Source organism: Mus musculus, chromosome 12, assembly GCF_000001635.26.
Source record: "Mus musculus strain C57BL/6J chromosome 12, GRCm38.p6 C57BL/6J".
Classification (NCBI taxonomy): Eukaryota; Metazoa; Chordata; class Mammalia; order Rodentia; family Muridae; genus Mus; species Mus musculus.
The window spans coordinates 56,923,724-56,942,876 of NC_000078.6; the positions used below are offsets into that span (position 1 = coordinate 56,923,724).

Below are 19,153 nucleotides of genomic sequence, written 5' to 3' on the forward strand. Positions count from 1 at the left end.
AGTTGATGGTTTTAAAATTCCCAATATAAATAGTCATTCTATGTATAATTAATTTGTTTATTTTAGTACCTGGATGATGATTTTCACCTGTTTTTTTGTTGATAACAATTTTTTTTATATAATCACGATCAGGAAATGTGGCCACATTATGGTGAAAAAAATCATGCTAAAATAAACCTTTTGGACGTCTTTTAATTGGTGAAAGACCCTTATACAAATGCCACCAAAGAATGAATGAAAAGTACACATTTTGAAGCTGCCACTCTTATTAAGTAAGAACTTGTTATATCTAAATTTAACCTGAGGGAATAACACATAATTTAAAATAAAATATAATGTAATCCTCCAAATCCTTTACTTCCTGTAACCTCCTAGGTTAGATTAAAAGTGGACGTTTGCCTAGGTTCAGTCACTGATTGTTGTAGCAAGAGTACCTCATGGTTAGATCTCTGTGCGTCTATTAGAAAAAAGAAATACAGTAATCTTAAGAAGGCATTCTAACTGAAAACGCTGCCAGTAAATGTTTCCAAAAGATAACTTTGAGAGACTTCATGCACAAACCACATGCATTCATGAGGTTTCTTTGTAGTGTTCCAATTTTCTTTTTTTTCCTTTCCTTTTTTTAAAATTAGGTATTTTCTTTACTTATATTTCCAATGCTATCCCAAAAGTCCCCCATGCCCTTCCCCCTATTCTCCCCCCCCCCCCACACGCTCCCACTTCTTAGCCCTGGCATTCCCCTGTACTGAGGCATATAAAGTTTGTAAGACCAATGGGCCTCTCTTTCCACTGATGGCCGGTTAGGCCATCTTCTGATACATATGCAGCTACAGACACGAGCTCAGGGATACTGGTTAGTTCATATTGTTGTTCCACCTATAGGATTGTAGATCCCTTTAGCTTCTTTGGGTACTTTCTCTAGCTCTTCCATTGGGGGCCCTGTGGTTCGTCCAATAGCTGACTGTGAGCATCCACTTCTGTGTTTGCTAGGCCCAAGAATAGCCTCACAAGAGACAGTTATATCAGGGTCCTTTCAGCAAAATCTTGCTAGTGTATGCAATGGTGTCACCGTTTGGAGGCTGATTATGGGATGGATCCCCAGGTATGGCAGTCTCTAGATGGTCCATCCTTTTGTCTCAGCTCCAAACTTTGTCTCTGTAACTCCTTCCATGGGTATATTGTTCCCAATTCTAAGAAGGGGCAAAGTGTCCACACTTTGGTCTTTGTTCTTCTTGAGTTTCATGTGTTTTACAAATTTTCCTTTCTAATTTTTAATTCCCAAAACACTTTAAGTCATGTCTAACACTTTAAGAAAGAAACTCATCTCTTACAGACCACAACAGTGAAGAGCCCAGCAATTTTATCTGTTTCTGCCCATTGGCTATGTTGTTAGCTGAGTGGCTAAGTCCTATAAGTCTCACATAGTCCATTTCACTTGCAAAAGAAGTTCTACATATATTATTAATCTTAGGCTGTAAATAGGGTGTTCATTCGGTATAACTTCTGCTATCACACAGGTAAACTGTCATTTATCATTCAACTCTTTTGGGACACCTGCAATGGTGGTGCTATCCCTCTCTCTTCAAGATAAGCAATGGAATGTAACCAATCCCAATTAATAATTGTTATTTTTTATAAGAATATTGATATATAGCAAAGAACATGTAAGGCACAAGTTACTTGGTAAATGTATTTCAAGCAATGTATAATTCAAATCCAGCCAAAGGAAACATGGTAACTTTCGAAGTTTATGTCGATGAGACTCTTCATAGAATTGGAGATTCTTAAAAGTATGTTTATCCTGGAACCTGCAGTAAGATACTGAGTATTCACTGTTGAGTGGATGATTGAAGACCGTGGGAATGATGGAATGATCATAATTTTAGTGCCATGCATTAATTAGATTGTTCTTATTTCTCTAAGCTTAAGGAAACTCTGCTTTATAAAAAAGAAAATCTATTACTCAGCAAAACTAGCAGTAACTTCTTGGTGTCTCATAGATGGTTAGAGGAATCTAAGGGGAAAAGATCAGTAGGTTTTGCTTTCTCTTTCAACTGCCCCCCCCTCCCCCGAGAGGAGATGGTGTAGAGGTCAATGTCCCTCATTTGGGTATAATCTGTGATTTGTTCTGATTTAATATCTTGAAGCTATTGATTGTTTGCACTCTGCCCAAACTCAAACCACCAATGTAGTAACATCTAAACGCTGACTCTGGGAGGTGATAGGTTCACATGGAGTCACCTTGACAGAATCAAGGACTACACAAGGAAAATAAGAGACTACAGAGCTTCTCTGCCAGAGAGTGCCATGTTTTCGAACTGGGAAAGAGGGCTTGCGGTAAGAATGGAGTGGGTCCCAACCTTGATCTTGAACTTCCTAGCTTCCCAACATATGGGAACTAAATGGCTTTTGGTTAATCTGTGATATTATTTTCATGTAAAAATCACTTTCTCCTGTTTTCATCATCACCCACTCTTAAAGTCTGGCCAGATGGCTCAGTGAGTGAGGACACTTGCTACCAGGGCTGATGACATGACTCTGATTTATGGACTTGACAGAGTGGAAAGAGAACTCAATCCCATAAGCTGTTCACTGAGTCCAATAACTGTGTCTAAAGAGTGTGCCATGGAATACACATGACAAGCACACGCACATTTACACACATACACATTCATTAAATTAATCCATCCCTTATACAACCACCAAACCCAGACACTATTGTGGATGCCAACAAGAGCTTGCTGACAGGAGCCTGATATAGCTGTCTCCTGAGAGGCTCTGCCAGTGTCTGGCAAATACAGAAGTGGAAGCTCACAGCCATCCATTGGACTAAGAACAGGATCCCCAATGAAGGAGCTGGAGAAAGGACCCAAGGAGCTGAAGGGGTTTGCAGCCCCCTAGGAGGAACAACATTATGCACTAACCAGTAACACCAGAGCTCCCTGGAACTAAACTAACAACAAAAGAAAACACTTGGTGGGACTCGTGTCTCCAGCTGCATATGTAGCAAAGGATGACCTAGTCAGTCATCAATGGGAGGAGAGGCCATTGGTCCTGTGAAGGTTCTGTGCCTCAATATAGGGGAATGCCAGGGCCAGGAAGCAACAGTGCGTGGGTTGAGGAGTATGGAGAGGGGAAGTGGGATAGTGGGGTTTTGGAGGGGAAACCAGGAAAGGGGATAACATTTGAAATGTAATAAAGAAAATATCTAAGAAAAAAAAGTTAAGAAAATTTAAATTAAGAGGCATCTTTAGGTAAATTAAATATAATGTTCATCAAATGACCAATCTGACTCACCAAGTAATTCCTAACTGAGGAAGAAATGATTTGTTCAACCACAGAATTAGTGTTGTAACATTTGCTAGGAGGCTACAACATAAGCTGGTGTTGTTCTTAGCGTTAGCAATCAGGCACGTCCATGGACAGCTAAATGTGACCCCGCAACAATCAGACATCTTTGCAGGCAGCTTTCTGGGATCCAGCGACTAGACGTGTCAGCTCTAGCTGCCTAAGAGTTAACACTGTCACTCCTGTTGCATGTCCTGCACATATGCCAGTGTCCCAATAAAAATTACATTCTCCCTGCCCCCACTCTCTGCTTATATCACTTAGGTTTTATATAATGCAAATATAGGGAAGTATTTATTATACACTAAAATCTTGTCATTTCAAAAAGATTTAGTCAGATTTTAAAATTATAAACTTATAAAAATTTCCTTTCCCCCCAGGAAAAAGTTTACCAATTGGTTATTCAAAACATAAACACAAGTGACATTATGCGGGGGCGGGGGGATGACCAATAATAATAAAAGAAAAAAGAGTCCCTGAATTTGAAAGTAAACACATGGAGGAATGTATATATGGAAGAGTTTGGAGGGAGAAAGTAAAGGGGAAATGACATATTACAAGTCAAAATAAATAAATAAATAAAGACTTTGTGCCCCCCCCCCCATCCCTGCCTCTACTGTGGTCAGATTAAACTTTACAGTTTTGTTATTTTTGGTTTTGCCTTTTATTTTGTTTTTCTTCCTGGTAGATAGGTTCAATACAATGGACTAGGTTTTCTCCTTCCTAGAGCATTTTCATGGAAATGCAGCATTCTGCATTGGCACAGAGTTATAGGAATAAATTCTTTAGATGTCATTTACAAAGCTCACCTGAAATAAAAATGCTGACTATCAGACATCAATCTATTATGTACAGTGCCAAATGAAAAGCTGCTGTCATGGTTCTTTAGATAACATGAAGTTTTTACACCAATTTGATGAATTAACTTCATGTAGCAGTGCATCACAAATCATACCTTCCCATTGGCCTGTGACAGCAGAAAGCGCTGCGTACCTCCCAACGACCTTTCACCAAAGATGCTTCTCACTGTTCACATTTTATCTGTCATGTGGTACTTTCTTTGAAAAGCAAATTTAGATGCCATTATAGGGAGAAGCTACCGGCCTGGGACAAGTTCTAGCATTTAGTGTTCTGACAGATCTTAGCTTGGCTATCAGCCAAGGTCAATAAAACTTGTTCATGCAAAACCTTACCTGGTTTTCACCACATCGAGAGGATGCATCAGGCAAATTTCTACAAGACCTGAAAGATAATAAAGAAAATGTCAATGAACACACAGACACCTATTGATTCCTAAAAATTAAGATTGCAACAAAGATTTTAGGTGGAGGTGGAATGGATCTCAGGGCGAAGGCGGGTGGTGGGGAGCTGGGAGGGAGGAAGGGAGGGAGGGGAAATTGTGGTCGGGATGCATTGTATGATAGAAGAATCTATTTTCAGTCATTAAAAAAAAAGAATTTAGAACACTAGACAGAACAGCTACTAGAAGTAGCTAGTTATCAAATAATTTATTTCAATGGGATAAAGATGTGACCAAGTATTTCTTTTAACTCTGGCAGGGAGGTGGGGCTACAGGTAAAGGAGGAAAACACATAATCACACAAAATTACAAATAATTAAACAGAAATTCTGTATCCCAACACAGGGGCAGAGAAGTCTAAGGAGAAGCGGGAAGAAAGGGGAGGAGTCCGAGATCTCCCACTGACTTGGCACAACATAAGGCTTGGGTCTAACATCCACAAAATAAAGATGACTATGACTCTTGCTTGATAAAGCAGTTATTAGATACCATTATCTTAATAAAGGAAATATATTACATTGACATTGTGTATGAGAATTTTATAGACAAGATGATTGAAGTTGGAGTATACGAGATTAAGTAACTTTCCTAAGATGCCACAGATTGCAAAGCTTTTGTTCAGTGTGTATGTGTGTGTGTGTGTGTGTGTGTGTGTGTGTGTGTGTGTGTACCTACATGCACAGATATTATAGAGTGTATGTGGAGGTTAGGGAACAATCTACAAGAGCCAGTTTTCTCTTTCCACTATGTTGGTCGTAATCCAACCTAGTTCTTCAGGTTTTGGCCCTCACACCCTGAGCTGTATTCCTGGTTCAGTTTCTGATAAAAAAAAAAAACAACAACCAACCAAACAAACAAAAACAAAAACAAAAAACTAATGCCTCTCGGGTTAAATGACTCCTCCCTAGAGGTGTCAGGAAATTCTGACTGATTCTTATTTCCAGATGAATGTAAATTCTTAAGCAAACCTGGATGTGTGGCGGATCTTACAAGTTGTCCAGCTGCACCAATACTTTCTTAACTAATTGATCTTTGGTAATAAAGATAAATCCTTACATTTCTATACAAACAAACTCTCTATAAATACATTCCTGTGTATAAATATGGGATGGGAATCTAAATCACAGCCAAACCCAAATTGACTTAGTTTGCAAAAGTGGTAAATGTACCTGGTATAAGAAGCTACCTACAAATACTATAATTTTATGTGGCCTCTGGGAAAATGAGCTTAATATTTATAACCTTTACTTATACAGAGACTGGCGATGCTTACCAGCACTAAGCTGCACATGCCCATGATACCATATGCTAAATGGTCATCATTACACAGATGTGCCGGGTGAACTGACTGATGTGATTATTGTTACTGTAATGCTTATAAATATTACAGCTAGTTTTATACTCTTAAAAGCTGTAAAACTACTTAAGCCACTACTGTTGGTAATACATTACTATGCTGATAATTTATAAACTAGTAGTTTCTCCAGAAGACAAAACTTTTCTTCTACAGTTTCATCTGCAAGAAGCTATGTGTTCTCCTAGTGGGTAATGGTTAGGATCATGGGCTTTTAACAAACATGGTTTCCCAAAGAAGAGAAAGACACAAAGAAGCAGGGCTGGCTGGGTTATGAGGAACAGCAACCAAGCCTCTGGAGCAAGCTTTTATCTTTATTAATAAAGTTGAATCACTCAAGAAAGCACTGGTGCATCTTGTCATGTTCCCATACAATTATCCTTGCTTAGAACTTTACATTCATTTGGAAGAATGAAGTAACCAGAATTGTTTCCCTGGTTCCTCTAAGGAACAGTCATTTTACATGAGGTTATCGGTTCCCTATCAGTAAATGGAAAGAGTACATGGTCTGGAATAAATTCAAGATCTAAAACTCTGTGCCCCCTTATTCTTAAATTCAACACACACCCATTTAACATACATTTCAAAATTGAGGTTTGCTAATTAGCATAAAGCCAGAGTCCAGTGAACAAAATTGTCCCTGGAAACTCAACCTTCAAGACAGCATGGCTGCCAAGGACCACCACAGTCATCAGTTAAGTCAGGTTCTACAAACAAGACACGCAGGATTGCTTACCAAAGCATGCACACAATGCCTCTCTTACTCTCTCAACATTAGAGGAAAGAAACAATAATACCAAACAGCACCATATGGTGTATCACCCAAAATGTTTACTAACATAACCAACAGCACCAACCACCAATTAAAATTAATAGCACAACATGGGGAATAAGTTTACATAAATATAAAGCCATTTTCTTATTTGAAAAATTGTTCTACTTTCCCATAGACTATATGTTATAATTTTGTAGTTAAGCTATTTTCTAATCTCCAGGTTTCATCAAAGTTCCATGTATTCACCCAGAAATTTCATATTGGTTGCCTCCTGTGTGTTCAGTATTGAGGACTAAGCCTAGCAAAGAGAACAGACACAAATAATGATACTCAGGAGGAGGCACAGAACTGAGTTGGCAGTTTATTTAACAAAGTCCAGGGTTATTTAAATGTTCACTTAAAGATTAAAAAAAGTAACCGGGCTTGGTGCTCCATCCCTTTAATCCAAGCACTCGGGAAACAGAGTGAGGTGGATCTTAGTGGGTTTGAGGCCAACATAGTCTACATATGAGTTCTAGGCTAGCTAGGCCTACATAGTGACACTCTTTCAAAAGAAAAGAAAGAGGAAAAAAAGAAAGAAAGAGCAAGAGCGAGAGAGAAGGAAGGAAGAAAGGAAGGAAGGAAGGGAGGGAGGGAGGGAGGGAGGGAGGGAGGGAGGGAGGGAGGGAGGGAGGGAGGGAGGGAGGAAGGGAGGGAGGGAGGAAAAAAGAAACAAAGAATGAAAAAGGAATGCAAAAGAACCTAAACTAAAATATTTATTTGCAAACACTTTTTGTAAGAATCCTAAAATGATTTATCACAACAAGCAAAAAGGGTTACTATTAAATGCATCAGTAGTCAGTAAGAATGTTTTGTGAATAAGAAACAGTGTAAACAAGCAATGTAAAGTTTGCCTTTTCTAACTGTTTTCAATTTTATTTTAACTGTGTTCTCCCCTTGGCAGATTCACAACACCTTAATGAATGTGACTACTTTATGATTTAAATGGAATCCCAGTGGATTGTGGAGGACATGGCTAGCTCTAGTTCGCTCTGACAGAACACTAACTGAGGCAATGTTGGTGAAGGAGATGTTTATTTAGCTTACAGGTTACAGTCTGTCCTTGAAGGATGCTAAGGCAAGAACTCCTGCAGTTGAAGAAAGCAAAGCAGAGACCTTGGAGGAATGCTGCGTAAGCATGCTCCAGTTGGTTTCTCAGCAAATGTTTATAGGCCAGGTCCACCTATCTTGAGAAGATACTACCCATACTGCACTGGGCTCTTCTCCATCAGTTAAAAATGAAGAAAGTGACCAGCAAATCTGAACTATGCGTTTACTAATAATTTGGCAATGACAGATTCAATGCTGTCTTTTATACTATTACTGGGGGAAGAGGGATTTACTTCTAAGTAAAGTTGTTGTTATTAATCATTTTTCTGACTTTAACTTTAGAAATAGTAAAAGTTCCCATTTCAAGGGCAAATGCTGATAAGTTACTCTTTTAAAGGAATTGTTTTTCCCTTTAAATAAGTTCAAGCTTGTTTGTTTTTTTCTGACCTATTTTGTAAAGGGAATAGACACAAGGAAAATAGATAAGTTTCTAATTGGATTTCAATGTTAATGTGGTGTGTTTGTGACCACTAAACTTGCTTCTCACTATAAAGGTATTACCTCTATACAACTGTACAGGACTTCACAGATAATCAGAAGATGCAAAGAGAGAATGGACCTGGTCTTAACAGAGGACTCCTCACACTCCTAACTATGATCACAGAAAAGAAATATTTTCTGAAGTGCTCTGTAAATTTTTTGATGAATGTTTCATGCGTGCATTTAAACTTGAAATGTATGAGCAGAATGAGAAAATGAAGAAAATGCCCAACACATATGCCCACAGATCAACCTGACGGAGGCAATTCTTCGTTGGTATTCTATCTTTCCAGGTATGCCAAGTTGACAAGCAAGACTAACCATCACATCTCTGAACCTGTAATTTGTATTTCTAGAACAATGTTGCGTTCTTTGAACTGGCTCAATTATTGGTCTTCACCTAAACCAATATTACTGAGGGAGGGTTAGTATCCTCCTATAAATGTTTCTTCCAGTTTTCATCTTTTCTGAGAATCTCCTGAGACAATCAATCACACACCCTCAGAGATCACCAGCCCCATTTCCATCCCTTCTGCTGCTCTTCTCATCGCCCTCCCTGCCTGCTGTAGAATACACATTTTGGGCTGAGAAAGCCATTTTGTACAAGGTGACTTAGGGGCATAGCACCCAACAGTAAAAGAAATAATACAAGGCTGTTCCTGGCATTTTTCAAGTTCCTGTTGTCTACCTCTGTATGTTTTAAAAGAAAGAAAGAGAGAAAGAAAGAAAGAAAGAAAGAAAGAAAGAAAGAAAGAAAGAAAGAAAGAAAGAAAGAAAGGAAGGAAGAAAGAAAGAAAGAGAGAAGGAGAGAAAGAAAGAGAGAAGGAAAATCCAGTTTCTTTAAACTGAAGATGAGCTGCAGAGGACTTACTCAGGTCTGCCATGGAGCCTTTGGCTATGTCTCCAACAGTAGCCTGACTTTGCTTAGCATTGCATTCTGTCTCCTTGCTGAAGGCTACCTGCAGGTAGACGATGCGTCTGCCACTTAATCTTCCCATCCTCGCCACTTTGCACAATGGCAGGCACTCGATAAGCTCAGTAAATATTTGTTGAATAAGTAAATCAATATTGATTGGAGTCTGTGCACATGTGATTATGTTAGCCAGTCTTCAAAATAAAGTAAACTGGCAGCTATTTATTAGGTATTCATTTCACTAGTTCGAGCTTCCTACAAATAAGCAGATAAGGATGGGGAAGTAGTTGTAAAGCAGAATTGGATGAAGTACTTGGGTACTTGGATAGAGAATGGCAATAGAGTGAACATATACAGATGCTCTGCTGGTATGTGAGTGTTGGCAGGGTGCAAGCCAATAGGTATCTAATGAACTGGCAAGTGACTGTTGAGAGCTGAGTATGTAAAACATACTGTAGTGGGTGCTGAAGCCCATCTTGATACAGAGCCAAGGGTGGGTGGTCTTCAAAGGTCACCACAGAAATATCACAGTGAGGAAGGCGACATTCATGAAGCCATGTTTCAGTGACTGGTGCTGTTATTTATGTTTTTGGTTCTGCATCAAATATATAATAATTATATAGTAATTTATTTTTGCCCCAAATTATCGTGGACTCTTGTCAAGGATGTATGCTATAGTAATTATAAGACTGATAATAGAAAACATAAGAAAACCTTCAAAAATTTTAACTAATCTTGTGTATTCTTTGCATTTGGGATATTCAATAAAAAAGATGTGTGTGTGTGTGTGTGTGTGTGTGTGTGTGTGTGTGTGTGTGTGTGTTACCAAGAAATTCTTACTGTTTTCACTTATTGTGCCAAGAACCATAGATAGATAGATATCTCATGACTCGACCAGGTCATCACTCTTCAGAGAGGAGTGGACTGCTCTTACTTTCCAGACCATTTCAATGTGTGCTCCCCAGAGCAGTTGACTCACTTTTAACCCCTCCCTTTAGAACCTGGCCACAGAAAGGGAGTAACAGCAAGTGTGTCACTGCATCAGCAGACAGACTATGGTATGGTCTGAGCCATCATGTTAACCCTGGTAAGCCTGAAGCACAGAGACCGGAAGTCATCCTATGACTCCTTCCCACTAAAGCACAGAGACCTGAGACCGGAAGTCATTCTATAACTCCTTCCTACCCCACTCTACCTTCACTCTGGAGCTATATAACAACATGGTTCAGTGACCCTTTTTATAGTAGGATGAAGGGACAAGGAAGACAAACTGAGCACCCCAAAGAAGCCTTGAGCACGACTGATGAAAGAACAATGTTGAATGATCCTTGAGCTACTGTCATAATTTTGAATTTAAGGATATAATGTTTTTACATACTTTGGATTGCAAAGTTTTGCAAATTTATTCCACTTATTTTTGACTAGGTCATTTCATTATTTGTTTTTTACAATTTGGTAATATATTCCAGTTATATAATATTACAATAGAAATCAATTTCAGGTGAATTAAATTCGTTGAAATAGCATTTAGATTGCTATACTTTGGTAAATCATGTGCACACACATGGAGCATTTGCCGTTCTATAGCACATGCCTGTACCTATGTTGACGAGGATGCTGAACTGTGCAGTGATGCACTGTGACCACTTTCCTTTCCAGTGGCATGCAGAGTGTGGTATTTTAAGAATTTACCACACTATAATTCATGAATTCATGATAGTTTTATAAACTACGATAATACTTGCTTTGTAACTTTTACTCTTAGGTGATTGTGTTTGTATGGGAGCTGGTGTGATTTATATATATATATATATATATATATATATATATATATCAAATCACTGGAAGAATTAATTAAAGTTAATTACTGGTTCATAGCCTTTCACACTTAGCAGTCTTATTGAAATCTAGTCTTCCAGCAATGTTAAACATACAGCGCTGGTGATGGCAGTCACCATTTCATGCAAAAGACTGGTCCAATCCCATTTCATTGTTCTCTGTGTGTGGCCATTTACAAGTGAAACACAATTTATTGGAGAAACAGGCGCATACATTGTGCACTCTTGGCACCTCTGTCAAAAGTTATCTCATTATTAATGTAAAGGGTTATTTATGGGCTCCTGGGCCTATTCCATTGGTCACCTTTTATGTCTATGCCATGGTGTTTTAGTTACTACAGGTTTGGAATACATCTTAAAGTCAGGTAGTATATGAGTCCATGTTCTTTAAGGGAAGAGAACTGATGGGTATGCACACACACACACACACACACACACACACATATATATATATAAGAGGTTTATTAGATTGGCTTACAGAATCCAGTCCAGGCAGTCCAGCTATGGCTGTCTCACATCGGAGAGCCTGCAATCTAGTAGTTGCTCAGTCTATAATGCTCTTGTCTCTGTAATCTTAACCTAGTCCTGAAGGACTGGAGGACTGGAGGACTCCTAGAAGCTACTGGTCGTCAGTCTATGTTATAATTTAAAGAAGCTGGCTTTATATTGGTGAAGCAATAGCACAGAAACAGGAGAGATCGACTTGCCAGGGAAAGAGAGGACAGCAAAGCTTCCTTCCATGTCTACTCATCTGGGCTGTCACCTGAAAGTGTGGCTGAGATTTAGAGTGGGTCTTTCCGTTTCAAATGATCTGATCAAGAAAATTCCTCCCAGGCGTGCCCAGTAGCTCATGTTTTAGTTGGTTCCAGATGTGGTCAAGCAGACTACCAAGGTTAGCGATCATAGGTAATAAGTTGCCAACCTTAATTCTTTTTATATCAAATTTTCTTGGTTATATGGGGCCTTTTATGATTCCAGATGAATTAGGGGATTTTTTTTTTGTTTATAAAGTGCCATTAGTAGAAGCTGAACTGAAAAATTATTACTAATAGATGTCAAGTTCATGTCTTTTTTTTTTAAGTAGGATGAGCTAATGCCAAGGGCCTTGGTAGCTAGCATTTCACAAAGCAGGAAATATCTCCCCATTTCAAAGAACTTCAGAACAGTGCTGAGAACCAAGCAAGCAGGAGTCCCTCCTCCATTACCATGTCCACCATAAACCTCTGCTTTCCTTCTATCATGCCAAAGAATCTACTAAATCCCTTCCTTGCTATTTTAAAATTAAATCCCAGACCCCACGTTTGTTTTCTGATATTCATGCTCGTTCAGCCATTTACTTAACTGATTTTGTGTCATACTTTTAAATCTTAAAGTGTTAAACAATTTTAACATCTAGAGAGGATTGTGGGGGAATGGCTTCATGCTGTGCAAATTTCCAATTCAAAAATAGAACAGCTCCAGACAGAACTAGTATTTTTTTTTTCATCTGCTCCACTAGTCAAGCAAATCATTACAGCATCCTATTTGATAGCCTGCCCAGAAAATGTGGTAGCCCCACTGGATTATAAGCAAAAGGGAAATCAAATATATTATGCTTCCCCCCAGTAACGGCTAAGGTGCTCCAGCATTGTGGTATAGTAACTGGCACATGATGCACACTGACTTGGCCAACGAGGCAACACATTTGGCAAGTTGGAAAAATTTTTTGAGATTATGTGTTTGGATAAACCATATCGCCCCTCAAAAAAAAAATGTGAAGTGAAACCATACAGGTTTAACATGAACGTGTGTTTTGTCTTTTTTAAAAGAACCTAACACTGAGCAGTTGCTGTCAGCACATGATTGCAGGGAATGCAATAGTTTCCACATTGCATTCTCTAGACTGTCACAGTTGACAATCTCCCTGCCTAAGAACGTATGGAGATGTGTTTCAGAGTTAAAGACGTATGAACGCATTAACCTCTAGGACTTGGAAGAGAGAAAACTTTTACAAATAAGTGATTTTTTTTCCAAATCTTACTTTTAAGGCAAAAGCAGATTGAAAATTATTAAACTATTACTAATTATGTTTTTCAATATTTATGTCTTTTGGTTAATTAGTTTGTGCTCAATTTCAGCTCAGTACAATGTGTTTTAAATGACGGATTGATTCTTTAACAGAAGATATTTGCACTTCCTTCCCCCTTGCTTCGTCCTTCCACTCTCCCACAATGTAACTCTGCATAATACTCCAAGAAAGCTCCACGTGCAATTAGATGCAGGTTCCACTCCCAGGAGTGTTATTCCCTTGTTGAAAGCTAAGAGCTTTACACAATACAGTACAATGCAAGGAAAAAAACAAGCTGTGAATTATCTGGCAGATGGTGAAATCTTTCCAGAGGTATAAAAAAAATTGGCTTTAAAGAGAAATATATAATAGAAAAAAGAAAGTCCATGTGGTACTTTTTTAATGTTCAGTTGTCGAAGTTCATCAAAACCTAGATAGAAGTCAAAAGAGGCTTCAGTTCCATGAGGCATAGAGGAGAGGGTCGCTTACAGAATGAACATGGGACCTACAGTCAGGTCTATAAACCCCTGCCCATTTCCAGGGACTTTTCTGCCCCGATGTGAACCAGAATGATAGATGCATATCTAGGAGCATCTATTGTGAGAAGAGCTACAACCAGGCCTTGTGTTGATGCCAATGCCTTCAAGTCAACATGTGTCCCTTTCCCTCACAAAGGAAGCGCGACATTGGTGCCAGAAAAGGATTTATATTAAAGAGATGGGCAATTTGTGTTATAAAGCAATGTTTTTATTTGCATGTGATCCAGAGAGCTGATTATCAAACAAATTCTAGTATATTCTTGCCAAAATCTATGCTGTTACCCAGCCTGTGTTCAAATAGACTTCAAATGATTATACAGAGAGAAACAGTGATTTTTCTAATCCTCCAATAATTTGTTATCACTGCTTGCATACATTCTCACAGGTACCAAAAAGTCAATCTGAAATTTATACTATTTGTTTAGCATAATTCACTAAAAATATTATATCAAAGTTTTTGTTTCTTATGAATTTTTACCCCTGCAATCTAAGCATCATATCTAAAATTTCTTTGCTACACTATTATGAAGATGCTTCTAGTATTTTGACCACATAGAGACACAAATGGTAGCAAGTTTCCCATTTCTAAAACAAATAATTTCCTTTCCTTTCTAAAGTGTGAGACCCTTACAGGAAGAGAAAAGTCAGCTAACTTGTGTTTACAGAATCTCACTAAAAGTTTTTTGGTTTTTAAGTCTTAAGCAGTTAATTCTTTCTTTCTATAAGGCACTGACCCTGATTGCCATCAAAGGAAAGGCAGTCTGTAGTGGAAACAGTTTCCCTTCATCCCAAGTAGCATGACTTGCGGTCATATACAGCACGATACAGTGAATGATTTCTGGTTTTGAAACACTTACTGCCGTACCCTTTCCCTAATGCTGAGCCAAGATTTCCATTTCATTAATCTCACTTATCTTTATGTGTTAACTCTTAATTTTATACTTGTTGAATGACCTGGAACCAATGCTACACAGCTTACTTTTGAGCTGTTATTTCAAACCAGACTCCATGCCAAGCTCCCATGAGATCCAGCTTACTAAGTTATTCCAGGTTATTCCAGAAACCACATTCCTGTCAAGGTCTGACTTGTGGAGGAAGAGAAAAAGTTGATTCTGTTTTAGAGACTTCTTCCATTTACACAATCACCAATACATTAGGTTCAACTGCACAGGATTTCTACTATCTGATTAATTTGGTTAATTTTTATTCCATATGATCAACTCACAAAGATTAAAGCATCCTTCATGCAGCTACCAGCTGAACGGCATTACTGGGACATTAAGAGTAAGCTCTCTCTCTCTCTCTCTCTCTCTCTCTCTCTCTATATATATATATATATATATATATATGTATATGTATATGTATATATATACATATATATACACATATATATGTATGTATATATATATATGTATATGTATATGTATATATATACATATATATACACATATATATGTATGTATATATATATATGTATATGTATATGTATATATATACATATATATACACATATATATGTATGTATATATATATATGTATATGTGTGTGTGTGTATACATACATACATATATATTACTACTGATAAAAATATTGACTAAATAGAGATCAATGCTTGGTTTCAGTTTAATGTTTTAATTGCAAGCTCATTGGGCAATGTTTGCCTCTGTACCTTCACCGTAACCAGCACACTGGGATGCTTCCTTGCTACTGTACAGGTAATATGATTAATATCAGTCTCTAGGATATGGGTAAAGTCTGTGCCTAGGAGGGTTTTTATTCAAAATACTCTGAGTTCCTATTCTGAACATGGGGCAGTTTCAGACATTGGCTCTACTTTTTTCTACTTTATTGAGGGACTAGGAAGAAAAGCCATCAATTAAGCCTGATGATCAAAAGAAGACATCAGAGAGAGTATAGGAAATAGCCCTTAGTAGGAGTGAGGACAGGGCTGAGTTAGAAAAAAATGTAGGATCATCATCGGGCATCACTAGGGCCCAAATATCTATGCAACTAGTGTTATTCTACCAGAAACCTCTAGTCATGTTGGGAAAGACACAGAAAGAGTAGGACAAAATCAAGATGAGCTTTTGCCAAGTGGACATGAAGAAGAGAAAGGTCAAAAGAATAGATGCTTAACCACTGAACTGAAGCTGGACAAAGGATGTAAGGATGTGACACTGGAGCAATAATTAATCAGTGTCTTGGTACCAGGAAGGGGAGATGTGGAAAGAGATGGAGCTATTGTTAGGAGTGCTTGTATCTAATGCTTTTATTAATATACAGTAATGCAGTCTTGGTTGTAAAAATTTATATCTCCTGTGTTGGACTCATACCCACTTTTAATAAAAATGCTAGCAGATAGCAGAGCAAATTTTGATTGACTGGTAACAGGTATGTGAAAAACAACAACAGGTGTGGAAGATAAACAAGAACTCCCCGAGCTGGGCTCAGGAGGGGCTCTTCTTGGATTAAACTTGCTCTTCAAGAGTCCTTTGAATATATTTAACTGAAATTCTATAATGACCTGAAAATGCATATGCCTGAAAGAAATGTTAATATAGACATATAGAAGAAGTAGAAGAAATTCAAAGTACAGAATGAAGCAGTTGAATAAGCAAATGCAGAAGTCCAAATGCTAAGTATTAAAACACAGCCATTTTGGAAGAATTATAATCTATTTTCAAGCAAGATGGTATATTAATTAAGTTGTTGGGTGTTTGTTTGTTTGTTTGCTTGTTTTTGTTTTTGTTTTTGTTTTTGTTTTTGGTTTTGGTTTGGTTTGGTTTTGGTTTTTCAAAACAGGGTTTCTCTGTATAGCCCTGGCTGTCCTGGAACTCACTTTGTAGACCAGGCTGGCCTCGAACTCAGAAATCTGCCTGCCTCTGCCTCCCGAGTGCTGGGATTAAAGGCGTGCGCCACCACCGCCCAGCTAATTAAGTTTTTTTAATGAATTTAATTAATCCCAGTAAGAAAGATATTTCAAAGTTCTATCAAGTGTTTTATAACATGTCTGAGCTAAAATAATCTGTTGGTGGATGGAGATGAAAACTCTGACAATCTGCTCTGGATTCTGCAGGGTAGCCAAGGAGTCGGAAGGCACAGATAAAGTGTTTCCACGGGTGTTGTGAGGTACCTTGTCACTGGACTCCACCACAGGGGACTGATTTCCGTGTATACCCAGTGCCTGTATCTAACCACCAGTGTGACATGCGAAGATCAGTACTTCTGACATGACTTAGCATAAGTGCTTCCTTACACTGTAATGATCTAAATACTAATGTACCATGTGGGAATCCCTAACTGAAAACAGTTGCACCATGGACTCTCAGGATGCTGCACTTCCTGGCATCTTTTGTATGTTGTCACATAACTAAAGTCTTGGCCATTGGCTGCAAAATGTGGGAGGCAGGACCCAAAGGACTGGTGGGTGTTTCTGCTCAGGGTCTGGGGGCTTTTTTTTCACCCCTTTTCCTATATCGGGCCCATGAGTTGGGATGGGAAGACCTTGCTGGTCATAGGTTGCTTTAGCTGAGCTGCCCTTACTGCTGAGCTACTTGGGGAGGCTGGAGAAGAGATGATACCACCATGGACAGCTCCTGTCGAGGCACCTCATGGTGGCAGCAGGCTGAGGAATTTAACCTATTTTGACTGACAGCTGCTTTGGTGGTACTGTGTACAGCAGACACAGGCAAGAAGGAGGGACCATGGCTGTGATGGCTGTTGTGGCATCATCGTGCTCAGGGACTACAATAAATATATACAAGTTTATTGCCAGTATACAAACTGCAAATATTATCTCAAAACACATCCCAATGGTCAAAAAGATTAAGGCAAGTTATAGATAATTTGCATATAAGGTGGACTTTTACCATTTTCTTGAATATGAACACAATAGCACTATACTAATTTCAACTTATCATTTGAGTACAGAGGGGTGTCTTAGGGTTTTACTGCTGTGACCAGACACCATCACCAAGGTACCTCTAAAAGAACAACATTTAATTGGGGATATGAGTCTATGGGATCCATACCAAAACATAGCATAACTCAAAATATACTTAGTCCAACTTCAAAAGTCCCTGTGTTCTATAGCAGTCTCAACAATGTTCAAAGTCTCTTCTGAATTTTATTCAGTCGCTCAACTGTAATCCTATTTCTGTGATAGGCCTGACCATGCTTTTGTTTGGACAAAAGCAGATTTGGGGACTTTGGATTTAGAAAGCAGTGGAAAGCTTTCAGTGGGGCTTACTGAGCCATCCTAGTAGGAATTGGAAGAAATTGTTGCTGAGGGTGATTTGAACTGTGGAAGCCTGGCTCTAGAGGTTTCAGAGTAGAAGAATTTTAGTATGTGGCCAAAAGACTGTTTTGTGTGATATATTGTTGAAAAGAATGACTGCTTTTTGCCATGTCTGAAGAGTCTACCCAAAGCTAAGGTAAAGAGATTTATATTAATTGCATTGACAAAGGAAGACTCAAAAAAGCCCAGCAGAGACTTTGTTCTAGTTAGGTCTCATGAAAAGCATTTTGAACAGCATATCAAGCTTAGAAAGGAAAAATATAAAATATATGGTTTGAGTATTAAAGGGGTATGAGGAAGTAGAATGGAACTGAATCCTATGTTCTAGAGATAGCCAAGGTTGTACCTTATGCTTTAGCTGGACTTGGTAATGTGTAAGCATCACCAGGTGGTACAGGTTTTGAGGGATAAAGAGGCCATGAAGAGTAGCTGAGGCTTGGCACTATGAGAGGCCATGGAAGGTCATTAGTGAAGGTGCATCTCAGTTGCAGATGATAGCCCAAGCCTGAAGGAGTTGAGCCTTGGCACGATGAAAAGAGCCTATGAAAGGCTATTGGTGAAGCCCAGTTGCAGTTGAATACCCCAGAATATTGGAGATGCCAGTACCATGGGATGATTACCAAGAACAGCAGCAGAAGTGGAGTGGAGTGAACCAGAACCTAGAATACTACAGAGGGCGGAGATGGAGACGTGAACCAAGACCTTTGGAGAAATCCAGAAAATTATGTATGGATCATGACATTGAAACAAGAAGCTGTAATGTTGAAGCTGCCTTGTAGACCCCAAGATGTTCAAGATGCCAGAGCCCTGGGCTATCTGCTGAGGAACCAGCCCAGGAGAAAGAAGTGTGTTGTGGTTAACAAAGATTTAAAAGGAGTTGGAGATCTCAATATTGCTTTGACATCAGCCATGGAGATGTAGTCCCTGGTACCAACTTCTGCCTTAGTTAGGCTTTTAATTCTGTGAACAGACACTATGACCAAGGCAACTCTTATAAGAACAACATTTAATTGGGGCTGGCTTACAGGTTCAGAAGTTAAGTCCATTATCATCAAGACAGGAGCATGGCAGCATCCAGGCAGGCATGGTGTAGGAGGAATGAGAGTTCTACAT

The 19,153-nt window shown here is 38.7% G+C and overlaps 1 protein-coding gene across 2 annotated transcripts in view; it reads right to left on the reverse strand.

Moving 5' to 3' along the window:
• The window catches only part of Slc25a21 (solute carrier family 25 (mitochondrial oxodicarboxylate carrier), member 21), a 484,839-nt gene that overhangs the window by 211,090 nt on the left and 254,596 nt on the right, over positions 1–19,153 (reverse strand). For both annotated transcript variants that reach the window (NM_172577.3, NM_001167976.1), the window contains one exon: positions 4,542–4,590. In NM_172577.3, the coding sequence (NP_766165.2) occupies positions 4,542–4,590 (49 nt within the window). The remainder of the gene's footprint in view (positions 1–4,541; positions 4,591–19,153) is intronic.